The 27,578-nt window shown below is 32.2% G+C and overlaps 1 protein-coding gene across 1 annotated transcript; it reads right to left on the bottom strand.

The window, feature by feature from the left end:
• Nucleotides 1–2: 2 nt before the first annotated feature.
• Nucleotides 3–27,278, bottom strand: noi (splicing factor 3a subunit 3 noi). The gene is made up of 17 exons (XM_089244491.1): nt 27,040–27,278; nt 24,924–24,971; nt 22,627–22,679; nt 22,305–22,410; nt 19,653–19,725; nt 18,448–18,539; nt 17,814–17,896; nt 17,430–17,502; nt 16,403–16,468; nt 13,902–13,970; nt 10,678–10,745; nt 10,380–10,560; nt 9,392–9,556; nt 8,731–8,841; nt 8,083–8,173; nt 6,825–6,880; nt 3–2,458 (listed from the first exon to the last, which is right to left on the bottom strand). Exons 1-17 carry the CDS (start codon nt 27,133–27,135, stop codon nt 2,381–2,383), a joined length of 1,509 nt encoding a protein of 502 aa, XP_089100617.1. The 5' UTR covers nt 27,136–27,278; the 3' UTR covers nt 3–2,380.
• Nucleotides 27,279–27,578: the final 300 nt, after the last annotated feature.

Genomic DNA, 27,578 nt, shown 5'->3' with positions numbered 1-27,578 from the left:
CTGGAAAATAATTGTCTTTAATTTTTCCATTGTAATTTTTGAATGAAAAATTTTGAGAAATTGAATATTCTATTCTACCAAAATTTCTTATATAAATACTAAGGCTACAACAGACAAAATACCTATTGATTCAGCTGAAGAAAGATGCCCATAAATAAATATGGATGTCAAATTTTTAACCTAAAATAAGAGCAATTATAACAAAAAACGAATACACACTAAAATAAAACTAATAAAAATGAATGATTATATGATAAAATATACACTGCCCACATAAAAATTATGGTGGTTTAATCTGTGTGGATAGCTTAATTCATCCCAATATAAATATCCCATATCTTTTTAAAAGTCCCAATTGTGGTAGAATTCCCAACAAACAGCAGTAAGCTATTCCATTTATTGACAAGTTTGTTGGAGAAAAATTCCCTGCCACACTACAACCTTAAGTTGTCACTTACTAATAATACTGTAGGGCCAGACATGACCCAGGCCGTCCTGTGAGGATGTAAGCCTTTTGGCCTGAGGGGGTTACTAATCGATATTGGTGTCCCCTTGTTAAAACACTAGATTGATGGTGTATTAATAAAATTCAAGGCCCATTCCGTTGAAAATTTTAAAAACTTCTATCGTATCCCACCAGAAACCTGTTTTCTTCAATGTAAACATATTAGAAACTTTAAGCCTCTCTTCCATAGCTTAAGCCCTATGAGAGTGAACTCCTTGCATGACTCCTCCATAACCCCTCAACCAAGTTTATGTCCCTATAAAGATATGGTCTCCAAAATCTCACTGAATACTCCAGTCCAGGACAAACTTGGTCCCAGAAAAGTGGAAGAATCACTTTAGGAGAATGCAAACATCTTTTTAAGGATGAAGCTGAACATTTTATTTTTTTTGTCCACTGCCTAACAATATTCAGAAAGCCTAAGCTGTTGATATCAATGAGAATTCCCAAATCGGTCATAGTATTTGCATCTGGAAAAATATTTAACTCGTAAGTGAAATGAGTTGTTCAAGCTAAAATGAGCGTCCAAGCTCTATTTGTTTGCCTATGCTGCAATCATATTTTAGTTTGTTTGAAACAACTCTCTATCTCGCTTTGATTTCCGACTATCCCCAAAAGCTACATGTCAAAAGTATGGGGCCAGGGACACTCCCTTGAGGAACTTCACTTGTTGGACCCGATTGAATGTCTTTTTGAAATCAAGATAAATGTTTTTGCCTAAAGACTTGGTCACAATCATAAAAGGAAAAAATTTTGATTACAAAATTATCCAGTATTTATACTGTAATAGAATTCAAATATCAGGGATTCCTAAACTCTTTACATTTCTGGGTCCCCCCCCCCCCCACTCAGCCTGGCTAGAAGAGTTCTCTGCAACAATGGGATCAGTTCAGAGGTGGAGTTCATTCATTCATTATTTCTCTTGCCTTAACTACTCTGGTAACTAATATTCCATTGATATATTGGTTGGGAATCAAAGCCCTATTACTGTTTAATACAGTTTTATCACTAAAATATCTTTTGGGACCCTCCCTTGAGAGATCACTGATCCTAGGTTGAATCCTAGTTTTTCCATTCCCCCTTCCACTATATCTAACCAAAACTTCCCTTTGATAATTTGCATTTCACATTCTTCAGAGAAGAGAAACATTTTCACGTTTGGAAAAGACAATACGAGATTTAAAAGCGAGATCTCTTTTAGTTTAAAAAAAAAAAAATTGCATGCTACTTTTTAATCAAATTCCAACATTATCTGATCATTTTCAAAGAGTAAAATTATATAATCAGATTTTGAACATTCACAAAGAGCAACATGTCATACATTTCTAGTGGAAGAGCTGGTTTTAAAAAAAAAAGGTATTTACAACTAGATTTATATGGCTACTGGAAACGCTTATTCAACAGCTACTTGTAAAAAACGATAATGTAAACACATTTTCAATTCAAAATTCATAGAAATAATTAGAAATAAATGTTTTGTACAGACACCTTTGGCTCAAAATTTAATGTCATAGAAACTTAATATTTTTTGAAATATTTGTGTATTTAAATGCTATATTGTAGTACACATGCACATAGTGCTTGCCAATTATTTGAATTGAAATGTGCCAAATTCTGATGAAACAGTTGCTAAGCTTATTGTACATCTTCCTAGTCATTCTGTTGATTGTCACACCATATATGTAATGAATTTGATGTGTTTATTCTAGTCAAGACTGTTTCAAAATAGGATTCAATCTTGAAATTTTATTTGAAATAAATGTAATTTTTAAATGAGAATTTCACACGTTTTTTTATTCCTTCATGGAGTAGTTTATTATATACATTACAAAGGTAAAATATAAATGATGACACACACAAAGCATGATGCACTTATTACAGGAGTCCCTGTCTTTTCAAGTCTTCGTATGTTTTCTTGTTGACAACATTCCCTTTGGTATCTTCATATTCTTCCTAAAAAATAAGTTAAAAGCTATTAAGTAATAAATTACAAGGTATGAAAAAATCTTTTTTTAAATTTGAATCAGATTTTTTTATTTCAATTAACTGACTTCTTAATGATTAACAAGATTTGTTTTAGTTAATAATACATATTTTCATATCACCTGTTTTTTTCTCATAATTCCTCAAATTTAATTAAGCGTTAACGAATAAACAAGCAAAAAAATCTTTGTTTATGTAACATGAAAGGTCATTCGGCCCGAATTAACTTTATGGATTAATATTTTTCTTGTAGAGAATTGTTTTCATCCATGAGCCCCCAATCGAAGTGAATGTGCGGTGGCAACTCAGTATTACACGCGTGGTGCAGATATGTCAATTTACTGGATGTACAACCAAAGGGCCATTCGGCTAAATAAAACAAATTCTATTGACAAGATTGTTTCTTGCACAATTTGTGGATGAGTTTCCGACTTGCATGATGTTGCTTAATAGTTTACACATTTTTATTCTTCCACAGATTCAATGAGTTTTGATTAAAAAAAAGTAAAGTTCAATGATATTTATGTTGGTATAACATCTATAATAGAATTCAAGACTTTATAAAAAGAAATTCTGTTTTTTAATCAGGGGAACCCTAGTGCCACATTGTAATGCATTGAAAATACTTGGTGCAGTTTAGTTACGTGCCAAGTTCAACTCCCTATATTTTTCTGCAATTTTTCCATGCACAAAATCTAGAAATAAGAGCAGCTTTCTTTCTGCACTGTATCTAGGGATTAAGTTCAAGTCTATATTTACCCCAAAAAAGATCTATACTTCTTTTAATCACAAACACTTTACCATATATCAATAATATATACACCATACCAAGTTACTTTTACTTCAATATTATGGAAGTAATGTAAAGAAAAAACAAAATTTGAATTCTGTGATTTAAATCAAGTGATTTTAATCATGATTTACATCAGCGTACCCTGATGAATTATTGAAAAAAGGAAATGATTAAGAAAGATGATTCACATTAATTAATTTTGAAAAACAAATAGGTATCCGATTTCATAGAATCAAACCAGAAACTTGTAAATGTTAAAATTAAGGCATATTAAGATAATTTGTAATTTGATTGTTCATAAATTTTATATTTTAAAAAGCATAGAAAATAATCACTAAAATTCTAAATACAGTTAAACCTGTTTTCAAAGGAATTGCAAGGGACCGAGGTTTTTTTCCATTGAACACAGGTTTCCACTTAATAAAGGTTGAGTTAACATAATTTGTAAAATTATGTAATGATCTTGTATGTAATTGAAATAAAAATAAAATGAAGTAAATTTAAATAGATAAAATAATGTACATTGCACATTATCTACTGAATAATTACTAAATATTTCTATCTCCACAAATTCTCTTTATAAAAGTTCATTTCACGCCGTTCATCTGAACTGGCATTTACGTTCATTTGACTTTCTCTAAAATTGTCAATGAGGGTGTCAGGTTATCATATGTACATTGTCATCTATATTTATGTAATCCTCAGCACAAGGGCTATAACTAGGATTTTTGTGGGGGAGAATATGATTTTGCTGCCATGACCACACTGTAAAATCTGATGATTTTACTACAATGTTTTTGTTCCCAACTAAAATTTGCCGCCCAAGCAATTGTCCCCTTTGTCTCCCTCTAATTCTGGCCCTGCTCAACACAGCGATCACCGAAAGCAGTTTGTATACAATTTTGTAAGTCTGGCATATCATTTGGAAACCCACCCCTTACACCGATTTCTTCCGTAAAAAAGCCTGCTTTTCCAAAAAAAAAACACCTTACAATTTCAGAAAGCAACTGCTCCACTACATATGGCTTTTGAAACCACAGCATCAAGTAAGGAAACAGTTCTAGATAGTCTAAAGGTTAGTCAAGTAGAACTCATATTGGCAAGCAAGGATTGCATGAAAAATTTTGAAAAGGCACTTTATCATTTTGTATGATCTTTTGGTCTACTGGTCGAAAAACAGTCAAAGTGTGTGTGTGTTTTTTTAAGTTTTATTAATCATGATAAAATGTTACCTGATAACAGTAAAGCTCTGGCATATTACACTACAAAAGTTTAATAAAAGATCTTTTACAGAACTTGAAAAAAATAACTAATAAGTTTCTTGGTTACATTCGCTCGAATGTGATCAATGTGCTTATTGGTTGCATTTTCAAGTTTGATAAAAGAACTTTAATACTACTTTTATAGAGCGATGCTGGTCTAAAACAAATTGTGTGAACTTTTCCTAAAAGAGGGTACAATTTTCCTTTCCATTTTTCCATGTTTGACAAGTTTCATTGAATCTAGGTTTTTTTATGTATATTTTGGCATTGAAATCACAGGAACAAGATTTTTTTCCATTGAAGACAAGTTTACGCTTAATACAGGTTCTGTTAAAAATGTATTTTACTGTATTATGGCTCAAATTATTTCTAAAAAAAAATTTATACTTGGACGATCATTAGAAATACGGAAGAGTAAATAAACCAATTTATAGTCTAAAACTTTGCCTAATAATACTCAGGAATCACCAATGAAAAAGGAAAATACATGGAATGAATACACAACGTTGAAGTTTTTTGCCTTTGCTTATAAATACTTAGACATATCATAGAAGGAAAGAAGATTGGTTACAAAATTATTCAGCATTTACTGTAATAGAGATAGAATTCAAATACTAGATATTCCCAAACTTTTTATGTCTGTGGGCCTCAGCTCTGCCATGAAGCCTGGCTGGAAGAGATCTCAGCTACAATGGAATCAATTTGAAGGCGGATTTTATTCATTCATCTTTTATGTCAAGAAATTCCTAATGCAGTTCAATACATTATATGTGCTGTTTTCAAAAGAAAGAGATAATCACTATCATCCTGACCAGGAATCTTACTTGAGTTGGTTACCAAATCTTAACTCTCAGTTTCTCAGCAGAAAAATATGTCTGTTCATGTCAAACGTTGTGGTCAGAATGTCTTCTTCTTCAGTTCTGATCACGAGGCTTGACATTAATATACATATTTTCTTTCCACTGAGCAACCTGGAATTAAGATTTGGTAACTGACCCAGGTAGAATCCTCGGTCAGCATGATAGTTTTAAGTTTAAATACATTTCTTCTCAGAAGACAGCACACATAGTATGTCGAAATGAATTAGGAATTTTATATTTTCCTGTGTATTTGCCTTTTTCATTGGTGATTTCTAGGATTCTTAGAAACACAAGTGCCTCATTTATCATAAAATTTAAATGTGCATCAAAGGTATGTATGATGGATTTAAAACCTAAGTTAAACTTAAAAATCCCCAAAGTTTACAAAAATAATTGACTTGGCATAAATGCATTTCATATTCAAATGAATGATTGGATATTACTGCACTGACATTAGTGACGATTGACAAAATATGTGAAGAAATAGGAAAACCATTGTTCAAAAAACCATTATGAACATTGAGTGGAAAAAGCTCCAAATTGTTTCTTTAAGTAGTAGACCTCTTAGTAAAGGAGAAATCTTTGCAAATAGGTACCAAATATAGGTAGGCAACCAGACTGCCTGATAAAAATTGATTGACTGTTTTAAAAGTGATGCGATACTTGGCAAAAATTTGCAAAGAGAAGTTTGGAATCAACAAAGATTTAGCAACCAAATGTAAAACAAAGACCTAAAGTAGGAAAGGTGTTCTGGTAGAAAAGTATTAATACACACGACCCAATAAATGCATAGGTTGACCATATGGGTTATCACCGAATATTGCCTAAAAAAATTTCAAATGCAAGTTCCCGATTTCAGCCAAAAAAAAAGCAAACATAGTTGCCAATCATAGCTTAAAAAAGATCAAATGCAAGAGTAAAATTGCCAATTAAAGCCAAAAAAATTGTCAAAGGCAATAATTTATAAGTCATGGATATAATCTTTATTCTTGATTTCGAAATTTCAGAAATGCTTCATTGAAAATAAAGGAATAAAAACAGAACATTTCATGCAAACATTGAGATGAATAAAATTATGGGAGTGTTGCATATAAAATACAGACCACCCTACAACCTTTTCAGATTCATCACCCATTGGAAACCACTACGATCCATAATAAGTCATGTTTATGCGCAAGAGTATTAGCCTCCTTGTGCATACACAAGACTTGTTATTGCTTGTAGTGGTGTTCAGTGGATAACCAGCCTTACAATTTCCTCGATTTAACAAATAAAATAGTGGCCTAGGCTTGTTACATAAGAGCTCAATTGAATGTACATAAATATAATACTCAAAATAATTTTCTAAATAAACATGATTGCATCTAAAAAACAAACTTTAGTTCTTCAAATAAATCAAATACATTAAAATAGGTTCTTACTTCATTGCTTGGGACAAACCTTTCCTTTGTTTTCATTTCTTTCAGTTTCTGCCACACTATTAGAATAAAAAGCTATTACAAGAAAATGCCAAAACTAGGCACAGAATTATCAAATATAAAAATGATTTCAAGAATTCATCGATTAAAATTTGAGGACCCGCAAAAGGAATCTAAGTTTACAAGTAGCAGTAAGTCACTTAAATGTAATTTTTATTTCAAAAGATTGCCTAAGTACAGTGAAACCTTGATATAATGATACTCTGCAGACCAGGAAAAAATGTTGTAGAGGGATTATTGTTATAGTAAGAGGCAGTCATTTCAACATTAGTCTGTAGGCATTTCTAAGCAAAACTTGAAAAAATATCGTTGTAGAGGGATTTATCATTATATCAAGTATAGTTGTAGCAAGGTTTCACTATAAATCTTGAATTGATAATTGAATGCTCTTTTCTCATCACTATATTTACTTAACACTTTATATGCATATATACCACCACTAGATTCCATAAATGTATTTAACTTTGTTTACTTCACAACTTTTCCTCGTTTCATTCTGAATACAATCAAAAACAGTCAAAATTATGGTGATGAATATCTAAACCAGGGGTCCTTAACCTTTTTCTGCTGCAACCCAAAATCAACACGATCAGCTTTGCGATCCATATGGGACTGTTTGTTCTTCAAAATTAATGAAAACCAGTGACACAATAAGTGCAGTTATAACAGGACTGTAAGTAGATTTACACGGCTCATCTCAGAGGCCCCACGAATCAAGTTTGGGTCGTGAACCCATAGCTCAAAAACTCTTGGCTGTAATTAGATTTGTAAGGCCCCCTCTTGGAAAACACTGTGAATCAAGTTTGGGCCATGATCCATACAACCCCCTCTCAGAAGTCCTTGTGAATCAGAAGGAGCAGGACCCATAGCTAAAAAGCCCTGGCTGTTAGTTTATTTGAACTACCCATCTCAGAAGCCTTTGCGACCCGCAAGTCAAGAACTGCTGATCTAAACAATGAATACAGTGGAATTCCGTTTCAACACAAATACTACTATAGCAAAAATCTCGTTTTAACGGACACTTTTCTAATCTCCCAGATAAGTTTACATAGGAGCAATGCAAAATCTCTGAATTCCTTTATAATGTAATTTCGTTATAACAAAGTGATTTCTCTGGTTTGTTGGAGTTCATTATAACAGGATTCGAATGTATAATAATTGTTACATAAAACTGTTAAAATAAAATAAATGAAATACGTACAGCCTAGAGCATCTTCAATTTGTGTTACATTAGCAAAATGTGCAGTATTTGGAATGCCTAAACATCTCATGCCATGCGCATGACGCCATTCCTGGAAAAATAAAAAGCCAAAGTATTATTTAAAAAAAAGGAAGGACTTTACCAATTAAAAATGTTCTAACAGCCAAGATTTTAAATTCTGCGACCTATTTAAAAATTACTACTCAGTATTTATAGATGATTCATAGGAGTTTTACAATTTCATTTTGACATCTACCAATTTCATGTTTATATTGCTTGATCTTGCAGGCACCAAAATCAAATTGTAAAACTCCTATGAATCATTTATAAATATATATCACAATGATAAAACTAACTTTATCTCATGAATTCTATTTTCATTTGAGCTCTTTTCACACACAATACTTTTTCCTGAGACTACACTACTTTTTGTGAATATGCAAGCAATAATGAGCTGGAAAGATTATTAAAAAAAGAGGAATGTCCAACTTAATGAATTTTAAATACTTTTACATCAGAGGCGTTCATCTCTTAAATTACTGAAATTGCCAAATTATACAGATCAACCAAGTCAAACTTTTATAGCTGGTTAAGAGTAACAAAGCTATAATAACAAGTGGGAAGGGTTATTATTAAACCATTACTTACAGCAAAATGTCTCTGGAAAGCCTTTGGACCCTTGTAAGTGTAATTTCCACATATTTCACAACTATATGTAATATTCAATCCATGTAGCTTGTACAACCAATAGGGGATAGGCTGGAATATAAATAAAATTCTTTCAATATAAATATTAGCAAAAATAAGAGAAAGAATCATGAATAAAAAGACAAAAAAATAGATTTCCTCATGCGATAAATCATGCAAAACTTCTTACACAGTTTTTCTGAAGAAATAAAGTCTTTCATTAAACTTGAAGATAATTATAATATTAAACATAATTACAATTAAAAATTTATAAACTAAGAATTTTGAATAAGACTTCAGTGAAATTCAAATAAAAGAAAAATTAATAATAGAAAGTTCAAAAATTGTTTGGAAAATAGGAATATGCATGAAAGATGTATACTTTCTCAAAAAATATTTTATAATAAAAAATTATCCTGAAAGAAAGTTTAATATGTTCATTCAATTTCATATTTGAAAAAAAAAAACCATAACATTTCAATTTAATATAAATAATATTTAATATGATATTTAAAAAAAGGAAACCCTGAAGAAAGACACAAATAACCCAAACTTCTTCCAACAATTTTGTTTTAGTAATATTAATAGGTACTAATATCTATTAAATACAACAGTTTTTTACCTTCCCATCCCAACCAAGAGGCAAATTCTTCGGATTATATATAACATCATTATCCTCATCATCATCTGAATCTGTATCTGAAGCTTCATTATCAGACTCTTCTCTTTCACCAACAGTGCGAGCTTGCTTTCTCTGCACATTTTCTTTTGTTGCTTGCCTTTGTTCCTAGAAAATTAAAAAAAAAATACATTTAAGGAAATTCAAATGAAAGAAACAAAGAGAAGAAATTTGCATGTGAGTGTAAGTTAAAAAGGAAATAATATGATGCTACATATTTATTTTTTGGCACCTATGTTCTATTTTCCACTCTAGTGTAATAATTTTGCTATTCAAAAAATTGGGGTAAGTTGTGTCATAGACACGTCGCAAGTTTTGGTGTGAATACGTTTTTTGTTCCTTTAATTGTGTGATAGGCACTGACATAATGAAATTATGAATTAATTATTCATAGTGAAATTATGCCAGTCAATATTAGCCCATGATAATAACAAGGAATTATATCATCATTGGCTTTGACTTTGGAATAGCTAACAAACGATACCAATGTCATCTATTTTCATAGTGAACTGCTCAAGATATAGCGTAAAACAACTTGTTACGAATCAGAGCAGCGGGCCTGGTGATATGAGAAGAGATATCGATACCGAAGAGATATCATTGAATGCACCCTTGCAATGTGCATTTGACGATACTAGTACTTTTGACGAGCATCACATACTTCCTGAGATATGAGCAGTTAAGAATTTTGTCGCGCAACTTTTTTGCGAACGCTCCCAGTGTCATCAGATGATTTAAGACGTATTCATGTCAAAAAGAAAAAACGATCAAACGTTCACACAATTTTATAGCAAAAAAAAATTGATTTTATTAAGTATAAATTTTGGACTTACTAAAACCCCAATATCGTTAATAACAAAATTACAATCAAACTCATATTTTATTTTACCATAATAAAAAATGTAAAATTTTTGATCACTTGAAAACTTACAGAAACAAGTTCAACCAATCTGTAAACTTGAGCCTCAAGTGTGGCAATCTCTTTTTGTCTTTCAAGATCTTTGTTTCGACCAGCTTTCCCTGGCTTGGATTTGGCAAATATTGAAGGGTCCAACTCTGTTAACATTTTGCCTTTAGTGCTGAAAAGCCGTTGTGCTCTCTCCTCTAAAGTCCTAAAACACATATTATAAAAATTATGTTATACAAATTGAAAAAAACAGTGATTTACAAAACCATATATTTGTACTACAGAATTTTGTAAGTATAAAAATATATCATATATAACATACCCGCCGCACTTCAACCCAAGAGCCAATAAAGCTGACTTCAATCTGTCTAAACCAAGCGATGCCAGTTCCTAAAATAAAATACACCTATGAGTATGACTGCACAAACCATAGATTTTTTTTTTTTAATTAAAAAGAAAAGTTTAAGCTTAATAAAATATGGAAAAATGAGTGAAAATTGGAGAAATATAAGTATTAAAACATGGTGATGTAATGAATCAAGCTATCAGGATAAAATAAGGTTTAAAACTGAATGATGGCTCATTATGAACCATCTTACTTAATATTCTGCTAATGAAATGGACTTACATAATATAAGATTTTTGTTCCATTGAAACTGTATTTCAATAAATGAGTGATATACCTTGCTTGTCCAAGAAGTAAAGATGCATCACACACATGCAGAAATGTAATGTTTTATTGCATATGTTGGCTGTATTGACTTTAACCCCTTAAGCGCCATACCTCACCTACTTAAAAGCCTCTTATTTTAGCATTGGCAAGTCCATGATTTCTCAATGGAACACATCTCCTTATATCCCTTAAGTTTTCACCTGCTGAAAATTATAAGAAAAGGCCTACTTCATTTAAAAAGATATGACACTTTTTTTCCAAGGGAGTTCAGTGATTTCTGCTGTGCCACTTAAAGGGGTAACCATGATCTTCTTCCATTCCCACACAATCTTTCATCATTGCTACACTGAGTCTGGTTTGAGTATCAAGTGTTCTGGAAGGTACTAACTGTTGTATAGTCCTCCGACCACGAAATGAATTTTCGCTGCGTCATGTCACGTCGGATGATTTTATTCAATTTTTTTTGGTAAAACGATTGCACATCGAGAAAAGTTTATCAATGACTGAGCTTTCACGATTGGCATGTCCCTCTAGGATAAAATAGAATCGTTTGACGTGACATGACGTGCAGTAGCCAAATATCATCTCGTGGTAGGAGGACTATATCTCTGTTTTTCGGACACTTCTTGTAAATAATAGTCAACATTCTTTATAATGATCCTTCTCATTTCACAGAAAATATACAATATATTGACAGATTGTTATATCGAGCATTTGAAAAAACTTCACTTTTTAAGAAAGTTCATACTTGAACGGAATGAAAAATTATATTATTCATTTTGTATAATGTAAACAGTTGCAGTTGAAAATGCAAGAAATTAGAAAATAAAAAATTTCAATAATTAATTACATGCACACACCAATGTACAGAATTCTTCAAGGGTCAAGGTCAAACACATTTTTGCAAATTAAAAACAGGGATTTTATACATTTCTTTGCTAAAAAGAAGCAGCGTAGAGCTGAGTTCCAATATTTCATTGGATTGAATGGTCATTGTAGGTCGTTATACTGGATAAAAAATAAAATGTGGAATTGGAATGAATAGAATTTTTTTTTTACTTATTGCACCACTATAATGGAAAGGTCCCAATAATGCATGATCATTACAACAAGCGCTGACTATGTAGGATAATTCAAAACTCAATGTACAAACTTTTAGGGGAGTTTCAGCTACGTCCCGCGATTCTTGCATCCATAATATAAGTCACAGACAAACTCAAAGAAACATTGGCAATTCCCAGATTAAGTCATTTATTAAAGTCAAAAACACAATTAAATTAAGTTACAATACGTTAATTCAAATATTATCATTAAACAAGAATAGCCATGATCTCAATGAATAGGATATGAACAGATTTCACCCACTTATGTTGTCAACTGTCCACACAGACTACGAAGATCTAGCTGAATTCTCAGGGAAATCAGACTGGGAATGGTGAACAATTCAACCAGATCGACAGAAGTGCATGGTCACAGTTCGTGAATCAACACATTGATGATGAAGTACATGTTACTAGCGGGAAGATCATAATTCATGAGACAGCACATCAAGACACAGCTCGCCAAGACATCAGAAGTTAGTAAACTGGAAGACGACACACAGATGATTTCATCACACGAGGAAGATGATGGCCATCAGTTTTTGTTGTAAGCTCCTTTGAGCATCCTGGAACGCCGTACTGCAGACATGTGGACGTAAATTACATTACAACGGCCATCGCTCACATCGAACACTTTGTCTGATTAGAAATATACAAACTCCTTGGACTAGATGAGTAAAATCATCATTACAAGACAACGACTATACGGACCAGCCGGAGTAATTTCAAGCTCAGTAGGATTAGTCACATATTTTAGCAATTAACAGAACATCGTAGGTTGTTAGTAAATTATCACGAAGAGCCTCATGGCTGCTCTTAGTGCAGATAGATGAATGAAGAAGAAATGCGATGAGGTAATGCATAGCTGGACTATTTGTAGTGGAGGTGAACAGGTTTATTGTTGTATGGCAGACACTCAGCGTAGGAAGAAATTGATGATGTCATTCAGATGATTTGCATACGGACATGTAGAGTTGAGCTATCCTTAACATTATTAAGTTTCAGTGGCAACAGTCTCAACAAGATGGAGGAAGTTGATCAGGCTCTCTCCACATTATTTACATGGCTATTTTATGGTATGAAATCATGGAACTATTAAGACTAACGGAAGTCTGCGGGTACCTCCGCCTGTGAGATAAGGTATTTAATAATACTATATAGTTTCATTATATATATTCATATATATCAACACAATAAAATATCATGACATATTATGCATAAATAAGAAATATAACAAAGAGATTCTCGTGACATGACCGGGTCCTCTCCCGAGGGACCATTTAATGTTAATGGAACATGTGAGCCCCTAGGGTGATATATTACAATGTACGCTTCACAACGGCAAAACAGTGATTGTAGAATCCTTTCAAAAATATCCGGCATTTTGCAGCTGTTTGTAGATGTGACTGAGATTCTTGCGACATGGATGGTAAGAAATTTGAGCACTTGTCGTGAAACTTAGAGTACTGTCATTGTGTAAAGTATTACTAAATAAAGAGTTTTTCCACCCATTATTGGCTTATCATTTCTGCATCTTTGTTTATCGTCCAGCTGATCAGTTTGGGGTTTCCGGTCATACATTCCTATGCGATTCTGATTTTTTTTATTTCCCATAAAAGTTTGTACGTTGAGTTTTGAATCATCCTTAAATAAATAAATATAACTAACTGATATAATCATGTATAATTAGTCATTTATTTATTACAACCGTAATAATTGAAATTTTTGAACAGATAGACAATGAAGTAGTCTTTGAAAAAATTGTGAGCATACCTCCCATGAAGAAAAAGCAGAAAGATCAAGATGGGCACCAGCATGAGTGAGAGCACTTTCGGTTTCTTTCTGAAAATGAATTCAGCAATCAATGATGAATTATTATGAATACAGAAAGATTGATTTTTTTTCTCAGATCATATTAATCATAATATAAAGTCAGTGTGATGAAACTGTTCATTATTTTTCTAAATGAATAAATATGTGAATCAAATTATAAGGATTGGTTGGAATTTATTTTTTAACATAACAATCATAAATGCATAATGTGTCAAAAATCTAACTAGGAGTCTAATCTAGCTAAAAACCTTACTAAATTCATTTGCTCATTTTTATTACAACCAACACAAAGATTTTATGCAGCTATTTTGAATCAGGATTTTACTGTAGTATACTAGTTCAGACGCGAATGCATGAGGGGTTATCAGGGAGCTTGTACCTCCCAAGCAAGATGACCAAAAATGAGAAGGAAAAAAATATTTCGGTGAAAAAAATTAAATATCAAAAGAAAATATCTGTTATATACTATGTTAGTCAATTTCTGTTAATTTAAATGTTTTTGAAAGGGTGGTAGTTCAAAATTCTTCTGAAAGGAAATATTTCTGCCCTTCCCAACCCCTGTCCTGGTTCATAATAACATCAGAGTTTATGATTCAGAGCCCAATTGAAATGTTCATCTGCAATCACATTCATGTTCCAGCTGTAATTCAAAGGATTCAGATTCCATTCAGTTCCATAACAAATGGCTGTACCCTGTTCAGTCTTAATGCATGGGCCCGAGGAGGGCGGGACTCATTTGCATTGCATAGGTGGGCTTTCTTATAATTATGAGATCTGGTATTATAATTCCTTAGGAATAAGCATGACAAATAGCAGGCAGGCTATTCCAGTCTGGTAGGGGCCCTAATGCAAATCCCTTACCTTGTGCCTGTGATGCTCTTGAGTCAGCCCTGGCTGTATCTTCTCTAAAAATCATCTGTCAAAGCTATATATATATATAGCTTTGACAGAAGATTATAAATAAATAAATAAATAAATACACACACACACACACACACACACACACATATATTATATATATATATATATACACGGGGTGATTATAAAAAAACTATCCCGACATATGGGCCCCTAACTATCATCATACCATTCACAGAAACTGAATGAAATTTTGGCATAAGGTATTTTGAGGTATGTGCTCAAGAATGATATGGAAAACAACAGTGTCACTCTAACAGTTACGGTTACAGTGAGAAAATTTCGAGAATATCAAATGGCAACACCAAGTTTTTTGTATTGGAATGCGATCTCCATGCTGAAAAACACTAAATAGCGTTGGAATGGAAGGTCATGTGGAAAATTTGTGAAACACAATAAAATGCTTTATTTTATGCTGCTTCTCTGTCCTTATTGGTTGTCCTCACTTTTAGCCTATCTACCGCCGGTGATTTTCATGCTACAGTTGCCGTTCGAACGCTATTTAGGGTTTTTCACAATGGAGATCACATTCCAATACAAAAAACTTGGTGTTGCCATTTGATATTTTCGAAATTTTCTCACTGTAACCGTAACTGTTAGAGTGACACTGTTGTTTTCCATATCATTCTTGAGCGCATACCTCAAAATACCTTATGCCAAAATTTCATCCAGTTTCTGTGAATGTTATGACAGTTAGGGGCCCATATGTCAGGATAGTTTTTTTATAATCACCCTGTATATATATATATATATATATATCCATATATATATGTTACTGCCAAAGACCAAAGTTGGCCACTTTGTGAACTGGCTTGCCCAGTTGATCCGCTCAATATCCGAATTTCAGGCTTTGACTGGTCCCTGTATATCAATCCCTACATATCTCTATATGGATCACTAAGATATCAATATTTAAGATTCCTTTGATCATTAGGGTTGCCATAGCTACCTGGGGTGGGTACCTAGGCTGCTCTGCTATGGGTAATTACAAATGTCCATAATTATCACAAAAATATATCCCAACATATACCTTGAATGAATATATGGGGTGGGCCAAAGCCCAAATATAGGACACTGGCCAGGCAAACTGTTATCACTACTAAACCCTGCATGTACCTCAGACACATTCCTCAGTAGAACTTCTAAACGAATTGGTGCATATTGGAATATGCACGTGCACTGAATCTGACATGAAGTTTGATTCTGTGTAATGCTAGTTAAATTTAGTGCTGTTATCTACCATCAATTTTTCTAACTATGAGTGAAGTGCAATGATTGAATAATTGTATTGCTGTAGGCCTGTTGCTTTCTGTGGTGAGACACTTTTTATTGGGGAGATCGGCCCACATTTGCACCTTGAAGCTGGACGAACTGGCCAACCTTGGGCATTGGAAGCAACATGCATATAATTAAACTCATCTAATTTTGATGACATGACTTCAGGTTTTCATCTTTTTCAATCTGTACTGATAATTCATATGAGAAAAAACAATTCAAAATTTTAGAAATGATAAATCGTTTACCTGCCAACCCGGGAAAGTTCCGTCTTCCCAAGGCTTCTCAAACTCATTCACTACTATCTCCATTTCCTGTTAATATTCACAAAAGCACATTTCAGTTTGGGTAATTTATAAAAAAAATAGAAAATAATAGTTGGAAATTCATTTTCATGTGTTAAGGCAAAAATAATAATGAACATAAATAAATATATGATGAAAAATGAATGAAAAATGAAAAATGTAATAAATTTGTTGAAAATAAAATTCTGAATTTTAAAAAACTCAAGGAAAAACAAAGATTTCATCATATTAGGTTTGTTTCTTTAAGTGTGTGTTTTCCCCAAATCAATGACATTTTTGAATGTTGAAAACTCTTTAAAATCAACTAACCCCTTCTGAGCTTAATTTTTCCTGAGTCTGATGGCTAAAAAATTGTCAAATTTTTTGTGATCAGATTTTATTTTTATGATCAAAAATGATTTTTAAACATCTCAGCACAATTGGCATGCAAGTTTCCTTAAAAATTATTTGAGATTCAGAATCAAACGAGTGCTTTGAAATTCTGTGGTATTCAAATGTTCAAAGTTGGTATCAAAATTAGAATCATGACCAAAACTTGATGGGGCTTTCTCATAAATATAAACATAAAAAATTTGGATCAGTAAATTAATTCAAAAATAAAAACAAAAATTAAGCAATTTACACAGAGAAATTGCCACATACACAAGTTTTTTATTTGTGGAAGCAAAAATGATCTCTGTCAACCATTTTGTTCTACTATCACATTTGGGTGATCCATTTTAGCAGGATTTTCTCCATAAATTTTTTCTGACTCAACAAAGGTTCAAACTGAAATTTTTTCAAATTGGTATAGTACTTGATTCTTATATATTCAAATACACATTTTCAATAGGTATATCATCAAAATTATTAAGAGATTATTATATAAGGTAATCTCAAAAGAGTTACAAAAAAATGAGTTTCTGAATTCTAAAAATGTGGTGAGAAAAAATGAAGAATTAAGTATAGTAATAATTTTTAATAAGCTTACATCTCGGATATCAACCAAAGGTTTCACTCTACCAACATAATCTTCAAGATATTCTAGGATTGACTCCAAATACCTATTTTCATAAGCATAAAGAAAATACTATGAAGAGAGATGTAAATAAAAGCTATACATATTTCCCCAATACAACGGAAGTGAAACGAAGTAAAAAAAATAGTTAAAATCTTCATTAACAGACACTCCTCATTAGAAGACACCTCCTATTAACTAACACATTTTTAAATTACGTCAATAGGCTTCAATGTGTTTTACTACCCATTAACAAACAGTCCCTGTCAGTGAACAAACTTTTCTGTTCTGAGAGTGTCTGTTATTGTGAAGGTTTTAATGTAGTTTAGAGAAGTTTAAATAGTGTAGGCTACTTACCTTTTGTATTCTGAGTTTTTTCTTTCTTTAGGAATGTCAAAAAGTTGGTCAAACATGGAGAGATATGTTAAATAATCCACTTTCTGCAAGAAAAATAGAATAGAATAGCCCATCAAAAATATAATTAAAATGGTCTAAAAAATATATTACCCTACTATTTCATATTCTACCTATTTCCATGAAATTGAATAAAAAAATAATAATAACAAGCAGCCTCGAATGAATCAATCATATGAATAATCTGAGATATAAAAATTTAAATCAGTTAAAGTGCATTTTAGCCCACTACCTCATTCATAGTTGAGACTGTTCATTTATATAGAAATGTCTTCTCCACTTGTTAATACAAGATTCATCAAAAGACTGGTTATTTGTGGAGATGATGATTACAAGGAACAAATATTCTACCTGTTTCTATAGCTTAGTTGGTAGAGCACTTGTCTGGCAAACGAGAGAGACTGGGGTTAGAGTCCCTGTGGGGGCAGAGATGAATTTTCTTCCTTGTAACCATCATCTCCACAAATAACCAGTCTTTCAATGAATCTTGTACTCTTCATTTATGTTTATTTTTAGGTTTTCCCAAAGAATGAAATTCATAATATGTATTATTAGAGCAAATAATGAAAAGTTTTACCTCAACTCCACGCAAATTCAGAAACTTCTCATAGCATTCATGCAAATCCAAGAACTTTCCATATCCTTCTTCATCTGTGAATTCTGTCATATCTGAATTTTAGAAAGAAATTTTACTTTTTTTAATATACACAAAGATTTTTTTCCTTTGACGATTACACATCACACCCAGGTTTACATTCATCACAATAAAGTTTATTGCAGTGCTAGGTTTCACAGATCTCCATCAAGTCTGAATGTCGGCATTTGATTTAGTACATGACTGGCATAACATCTTAAACTAAACTTCATTTTTAAAACTGTTAGTTATGTTTGATATGAATTAGAACCTTGATTAACAGAGCTGTGGAGCCAGATAACGGTTGGCTGATCACATTTCTGGTGGCGATAGGAAAATAAATAGAAGCAATTAAATGATTCAAAAACAGCAAACCAATAAAAAGAATTGTAAGAGAATACAGGATTAGGAAAATGACCGCCAGAGACTAAGGAACAACACCAAGCAGAAATGTAAGAGAATAATGCAATCACAGACTGAAAAAAAGGTTTGAATAGAAAGTGCACATTAAACATAAAAAAAAACCATTTTCATGAGGTCAATAAAATAGTTTTTGTTTGGTGGAGTTCTTATCTCTGGTGCCGTTTTGAGGAAAAGCCAATGGTCTTCAATAAAAACTGGGTAACAACAATTTGTTCATGGAAAGCCATGGTTGGCAGCATAGAATTAAAGAGCTCTGGATATATGTACAGAAAAGCTGTCATGAAACAAAATTAATTTAAGTATCCCACACTAATATATTTGCTGTTTGTTCACGTATGTTCATATTGATAACATAAAAGAACATCTGATTTTTTTACTACATGTACATAAACAAATTATTTTTAACCAAAAAAAATTTAAAAATATTTTAAAACATGTGAGCATTTGGTTGTACAGCATTAAAAGGTCTGTGTTTATAAAATTTCATACAATACAGTCATGTATGTCAGTCTTGATCTGAGAAGAAACTTTATTCATAAAAATAAAAGGATTTTTTTAGTCATGCCTCAGAGAGAAATTTCTTACACACAAATTAAATAACATGCTAAACTGCATTAAATCATAACCAGAGCATTTTTTAAAACAAGAGCTCAATCTGCTCTCAGTTAAAATATTATTCAGCATTTGAAAACATAGCAGATGAATGGCCTAAAAAAACCACTTACTCATATTTTCTTCAGTTGGATTCTCTCGCAGCTTATTAATTTCATCAAATTCAACACTCATGGGAACTGAAATCTAACATTTGATAACAACATTGATATTGAAAAAAATATAATCAATCAAAATGGGAGGTGTCAAATAATAAAATACAAGTCTTACAAGTTCAATTATGTCAAAAGGCTGTTTATATAAAGTTGAAATAAATATTATATTTTCATAATATTGTTCTATATACAGTAGAACATCGATTATTCGTACACATCGGGACTGAATGTTGTTCGGAAAAGTGAAAAAAGTTTGGAAAATTTATTTCGAAACTAATTCTCGATAACATAAAGGAATAAATTGAAAAATTCAACAACAAAAAACTCAAAATAATTAAATTTAACCAACTTATTATGAAAAGTAAATGAAAAAAAGGCAGTGTATCACAAAAAAAAAAATCCATCTTTAATTGCTTCAACTTGCTCATACAAAATTTTGCCGCCCATCTTGTAATAGTTTCAACATTAAAAATTGAAGCGGATCAGCGTTAGGCTGCAATTCTAACCATGCAAGACATTTTGTGAAACACTGTTCTGCTTCACTGTGCGTTATTACATCTACCGTTGGTTCATCTTCATCACAAAAATGATATCCCGGATTGTTACTATCAATTTTCAACCACTGAGACGCATCCCCTTCATCACGGGAGTTATACAGGGAGTTCCTGAAGCATATCTAAGCATTCCTTCAAATCTGAAAGATTTTGATTGTGTTCAGTAGTTGCGTTAAAACCATGAAAATATGGACATAACTTCCTAAAACTTCACTTCGCGAGACTTTAGTCCTCGAAATTCCAAATTTTTTTTTAAATCACTGATGGTTACCACAACTAGTCTGTATTTGGCTGCAAGTTTACACACATCATCAACCGCTTACAATCTTTTTCACTATTTTCAATTTTTTTTTCAATGTTTAAAACAACGCACTTGAGAGAGACGGAAAGCGCTGTCACTACTAAAGCTAAAGAAAAATTTGAAAAATGTCTGTTTTTAAGCAAGATAGGAAAGATACCCCCCCCCCCCCGACAAAACCATGGTAAGAACTGTTTTGTTGTCAAGAAGACCCTTGCCTCTCTTTCATTAAGGCACACCCACAGATTGCGATGAATTCGTAGAGGAGAAAAAAAAAGGCAGCTAAATCTGCTCCTATTCATGCATTTGTTTGCTTGTCAATCGTTTATAACTACATACACTATACCCAGATCCGCCATTATTTACATCTATAGCTCAAAGGTATGGTGTGTACAATTGTTTGGAAGTGGATTATTGTACAATATAACGAAGCTATCGAGTTGGGAGATGAGAGGACTGAAATTCCAAGAAAATACCAACTGTGTTGAGCATCATTGGCTATAGAAAACTGAAAATGAGTCAAGTTGAAAAGGCGTTTGGTTGACAGCGTTGTTCGGAAAACTGATGTTTGGATAATCTATGTTCTACTGTAATTAAAACAAAAAAAATTGTATGTAAGAAGTTAACAACCAACGCATGTGACAGCTTTTGAAAATTCAGCAAAATAAGCGAAAAATTTGACTTAAAATACTTGAGAAAAAGCAAGAACTCAATTTCTCAGCTAAAGTATGCCTCTGAAAAAAAAAAAAAAGAAGATTGAGGGATAATCAGTTGAATTCAAAATACAGTAGGACCTCAATTAACTGAGTTTCATGTTATCCACGATCTCCTTTGTAAATTGATTTTGAAAATAAATTGCAGTAAAAAGCTGTGTGAAATGCCTTATGTTGAAATAAACTCTTACAAAGAATGCTGAAGCACATGTAACAAGAGATCTACACATTTTAGACTAGTTTTAACAAAAATGTGAAATATTTCCCCTGTTACAGATACGACATGGGATCATATGGGCTGACTTTGTAAGAGGGAAATGGGAATAATTTTATTTGAGAAGTAGAGGTGATACAACAAATAAGTTTGTAAGATTTTGGACTGGACAAACATCTTCAACCAGTTACTTGCAAGTACCATGGTGTTTCCTAAACCATTCACTGGTGCTCAATGACAGAAGACATTGAAAGACTATTTTTAAAACTACTAAATGAGGGGGTTAACATCAGAGTGGGTAAGTCCATTAATCCTCATTTTAAGGAAAAGGTTTTACTAGAATTGTGATAGGTTCCCATGTTAAAAATTTTGTGATTCCATAATCTAGAAGCGAGCTATTGAAGCTGAGGCCTAGTTCTTTTTTTTAATAGTTTAGTTCTTCTAGCTTGCATTCATGGACTTAAGCCAGAATTGTTGAAAATGTGACTTCAACCCTCTCATATGTAAAGTAACCTTCAAAATCTTGTAAATTGTGAATACATATTGATCTAATCTTTTCATTGAAAGTATGAATAACATGCAGTAGCTAAAAATATATACTGTTTCATTGTAATTTCCACAATTATAACAACTTTATTTATATCATTTAACTTGAAAATTCTGAAAAGTATTTATTATCTGAGGAAGGTCCAGTTCATATTAGCTCCAATCAATCTACATTAATCAGGGCTCTATTGTACCTAACCAAAGTAGACTACCCTCTGTGTACATACGTTGGTTTAAAACTAGATATACATCAAGAGAATAAGAGTTTTATCTCCTTGTAATTACCTCATGTGGATGTTTCCTATAGAAATCTCTAACCTCCCTGAGACGACTATAAAACTCGGCAAATTCATTCGGTCCAGAAAGGGAAGCTACTTCTTCTTTTCGCAACCTGAATCAGAAATAATATAACATGGCATAAAACAACAGCAATGAAATTAATTTTACAAAATGAAAAGGGAGCTACGATAACAGGAAAAGAGCATAAATTTAGCTAAATTCAAGTCCATACATTAAGACAAAGATTTAGGTATTTATCAAATGTGGAAAACTGGTTGTCCCCATTTGTCAAATTTGAATACAAGAATAAATAAATAACCCTTCTTACCCATCTTTATCTTCATAGAGTTCTTTCAAAGAAGAAGTGCATTCCATGTGTCTCTGAATAAAAGAAAGCATATCAAAAGCAAATTAAAAATCTTCAAAAATACTAATGGCAAAGGATTTCAAAATAAGCAGGTTATATTGAAAAACATACAAAATTTCTAGGAAGTTAGAAATGAAATATTCACTGTGAAAATTCTTCATTTGAACCTTCTTAATAAAATATATGTATATATACAGTAAAACCTGTATGAAATGGAACATTAAAAGACTAAAACAATATTCTGTTTTAACAGATTTCCATTTTGTAAAGGTGCAAAACAAAACATAAATCATCAAGCAGACTATCTTTTGTTTCCATTCAAGACAGGTTTTCATCTCGTACAGCAGGGGTGTCAAACTCGCAGGCCGCATCCAAACAAGATCCAAAAAAAAATTCAAATAATTAAAAATATATATGAAGCATTTACATAAAAAAACTATACATCAAATGAAACGGCAGTGAGAGCCGCCACATATATGAAATCAATTACATATTTGCAAAAAACTGTGCGAAAAACATAATGCGAAGTTTCAAATTCTGACAGTTCTTCGGTTGGATGATAAATGCTGCAGAAATTGTCTTAAATATGAGAGAGCATTTCTTCCATGATATTTTTTATACCAAGATGTAATGTGATCAAAAGAACAACAGAAATAGGTGATAATTTCCCTGACCAGTTCGGAGTAATACCCTCAATGTACAGTGTTTTTCAATAGCAATTTCAGATGTTCAAGACGTGGCTGAAATGACTGTTTCTTTGGGTTTGTGATGGCAATATGTACATCACTCAAGGATTTTTAGAAATCTTTCCTATTCACGAAACTACAAAATAGGGTATGGAAAAATCATGGTTTAAAAAAAAAAAAAAAAAAAAAAGGATTTTTTTTATTTAAATCAGTTTTTATTTAAATTGAATTTTTTTATTAAAATTAACTGACTGCTTATTAATCAAAACAAATCATGGTGATCATTTAGAAAACAGATTTTCACATCATTCAACTGATTTTTTCTCCTAATTACTCGAATTTAATTGAGCATTAATGAACTATGTTTAAATGAACTAAATTACAAAAGAACTATGAGCTAAAAAATATGAACACCGCAAATCTGTGTTTATGTAACATGAAAGGTCATTGAGGCCAAATTAACTTCATAGATTAACATTTTTCTTGTAGAGAAAAGTGCTTTTATTTATGAGGCCTCCGTTCATTAAAGTGAATACATGGTGGCAACTCAGTATCACACATATAGTGCAGGTATCTCAATTCACTTGATGTATAACCAAAGGGACATCAACTAAATAAAACAAATTCTATTGACAAGATTGTTTCTCATGCAATTGGTGGATATCTTTCCCACTTGCATGATGATGCTTACAAGTTTACACATTTTTATTCTTTCACAGATTTAATGAGTTTTAATAAAAGAACGAGCAAACTCAAAATTTTAATACAAAAAGTACAATGATATTTATATATATGTTGGTATAATATCTATAATTATTTTGAATCAGCAATTAGGGCATAGAATTCAAGGCTTTATAAAAAAAAATTATTCCTCTGTTTTTTAATCAAGGGAACCCTAGTGCAATATTGTAATGCATTGAAAATACTTAGTGCAGTTAGCTTAACTGCTGAACTAAGTGCTGCCACTAAATTCAATTCCATTTATTTTTCTGCAATTTTTTTATGCACAAAATCTAGAAATAGAGCAGCTTTCTTAATAAAAATCAAGTGATTTAAATCAGCGTACCCAACCACAAAAAGGGAAGATATTTCAGACATAGTGGCAAACAGTATTAAACTATGCACTGAGGAAAAATATAAACTTCCTATGAACAAACTTGTAGCAGTCAGAAAAGGTGGTATGTCAGCAATGGCTGGCAAAAATATAAATTTTGCATCAAGATTTACACCAAAATTATAACAAATTCATTCTAAAAATTCTGGAACTACAATTTTGCCATTGTGCCATTTATCAGCCACAAAAGTTTTTCATTTTCAGTTTCATCAAATAAAAAAAGGTTGAGGAGAGAGAGTTCACAACCTTTATTAAATTTATAAAGAGGGAAAACAGGCAACCATGTCATTTGAGACGCAACAATCACCGATGACATACAAATCTGGTCTATGGTAAAATGTCATCGATCGGTACAAGTAAGAATAAATTAAAACACAATTAAATTTCTCAAAGAGAATATAGATTATTGCATAATTTTTATCAACACTTTGAGAAAATGACAAAAAAAAAGGACTTACGTCAAGAAGAATTCTTGTCCTATGGTCGGAATTGATCTGGTCTCTGTGCTAGAATGAAATTCAATTGTATTTTCATTAATGCAAGGAAGAAATTTATAGGTACAGTAACAGTATAACATTCAAATTGAGTTGGGAAAAACATTGTTAAAAATACAGGTAAACAGTTGAATTTTACCTGCATTTAATGCGGTTTTTTCCTCCAATTTTTCTCTATTTTTCGAATTTGAATATCTCAGTGAATATTGCACTTATAAACATGTATTTTTTTTTGTTGGCATCAGGAGAGACACAACAACAACTTCCTAATTTGGCTTTGGGCACACGGGGACTGTATAAAAAGTTAATTTTTGTGCTTTAATAACTATACAACCCCTTGAAACATGGATGACATATCTGAATACTACACGTTATTTAGAAATTTTTTCCCATTGGACGTGAGGAATGATCATCTCTAGGATGAACGGTTTGCAAGTAAAATACTATACTCCTGTTTGCCCTGTATATCAGTACAGATTTGAAAAAATCAAGATTTTTATTATTTTCAGTCCCGTATCTGGTCTAGTATATTTTTAATCTTTATCCCATGTTCAGCGTAAGAATGTTGTTTTGTTTATTATTGATGTTCTTTTGTCGTAATATTTTTTCGTTTTAACCGTCACAGTATTACCCCTTTTGGAAACGCTGTGGATGTATACATGGATCCAGACTTTTATTCAGTGTGCAGTGGCACAGAAAGCGACGTCAGTCCTATGTGACCATTCTGAGAGCCCATGCACATTAGTCAGCACTAGACAAATCGCAAAAAAAAATCTAGGTGCCAGAAAAGATTTTTAGAGACCAAAAAATTTTTAGAAAGGGAAAAAGGTTCAAAATAATGCTTCTTCTGACTTTTTTTCAGGGCATAGTGACCCTCTTTCATGTCAGCAGATATGCTGCTATAAATTCCAAACATTTTCCGCTGCTCTCGGCCTGAAAATTAGTAACTACACTGAGAAAATTTTTGGTGGCAACAAAATTTTTTGAAGTTCCCTTAACGACCCGGAGCCCAGGACTTGTCCAGCCCTGGCATTAGTGACTAGTGGATGTTCAAAGATCAATAAATTAAATTAGGACTCGGGGTAGTATCCACTGTAAGCCCACTTGGTAGAGTATAAAATTGGCAGTAAGAAAGTTTATAGTTAGAATCTCAGTAGCAGCTTTAGTATTTTTCCCTTCTTTTACTTTCATCTTCAATTTATTTTCTTCTCTTACATCTTTGATTTTTTTTTGGATTACAATTTATTTTTCACTGTTTTTCACTTGCATGCAAAGCTGATATTAAGCTTACAGTCATCCTGGGAGGATTGCCATAACAAAGTCTTCATGACAATTGATTCATTTTTAATTACTTATATTTAGGGGTAAATGGTCATGATGCACTTAGTGCGTGGGGTGGCGGATCATAGAGTGAAGAACGGTGACTGGGTTTGCGGGAGTCATCCTGACAATATATGTAAAAGAAAAATCGCATCACGGCAATTATAATACAGATGAGCTAATTATTTGTTTTATTATTTTCAAAAGATATGGCAAGCCAATGGTGCGACTGAAACAAATCTGCCACACCTTTAATAAACGTCCTGTGTCACATGTCTCTAGAAGATGGTGCGTGATGTCACTGCAAGTTTTCGACAGCATAATAAATAAACATTTAGCTCCGTACATACTCATCCTCTGCCATATTTTTAATTTTGATCCCTTATTTGATCAAGAATGTTTGTTTTCTTTGTAATTGTGTGTCCTTCATTCGGTCATTTTTCATTTTAACAGTCTTTGTATTATACCTTTTTGACAATGTTGGCGATTTTTTTTTGACAAGAAAGACGTGGGGAAGCATGACTCCGTTCCACTTTTGGTGACTTCTCATCATGCTTTCGGGCATTTTTCTCGACAAAGAGAAGAAATCGTCAAAACATAGATTATACTATAGTTGTTCCGTACTATCATCGAAAGGTATTGTTTTTTATCAAACACTTCACGTGTCAACATGATTATTACATATTTTTCCGATCCCCCATTACTAACGTATAAACACGTAATTATAGAAGAAAGAGTTAATAACTCGATTGAAACTTACCGATGATTTTTTATGCAACAGCTCTTTGACCATCACTTCCTCCAGACGCTCCCTTTCTTCATGATATCTCCGCTGTTGCTCTAAAATTGTTTCCATCCTTAACACTATTGACTTCACCAAATATTTACTCACCAAAGCCGCTGCACAGTTTGTATACAGTTCAGCTCTTTGCTTCTTAAACGAAGGAGCCACAGAGAGACAAGCAAAGTGACGAATAATAGTTTACTATAAGAATAAAATGAGATTATGCAATTGATAATATAATTTAATAATTGGCACAATTCTCCTTTTTTAATTGTTGAAAACGAGCTTATTTTTAGATAGTGTTCTGATAAGTTCTTTATAGCAAAAGATGACTTAAAATTTAGAATCATAAAACGTTTCACAGAGCAAAGTAACTTGAATTAAATGAATTAAATTCAATTACAAAAAAAAATTGTAGTTTTATGTAAACAAACTTTCTAGAAATCATTAATGAATGTTTTACAGAATGAATGGAAACTAGTATCCGGATTCATTGTCCAATCATTAGACGTTTC

The sequence above is a fragment of the Pholcus phalangioides genome, unplaced genomic scaffold (genome assembly GCF_987345545.1).
Source record: "Pholcus phalangioides strain wild (caught in Gottingen) unplaced genomic scaffold, Ppha-v1.0 ptg000015l_1, whole genome shotgun sequence".
Lineage (NCBI taxonomy): Eukaryota > Metazoa > Arthropoda > Arachnida > Araneae > Pholcidae > Pholcus > Pholcus phalangioides.
Note: the sequence above shows the minus strand (reverse complement) of the source record. Positions and strands in the feature narration are given on the sequence as shown.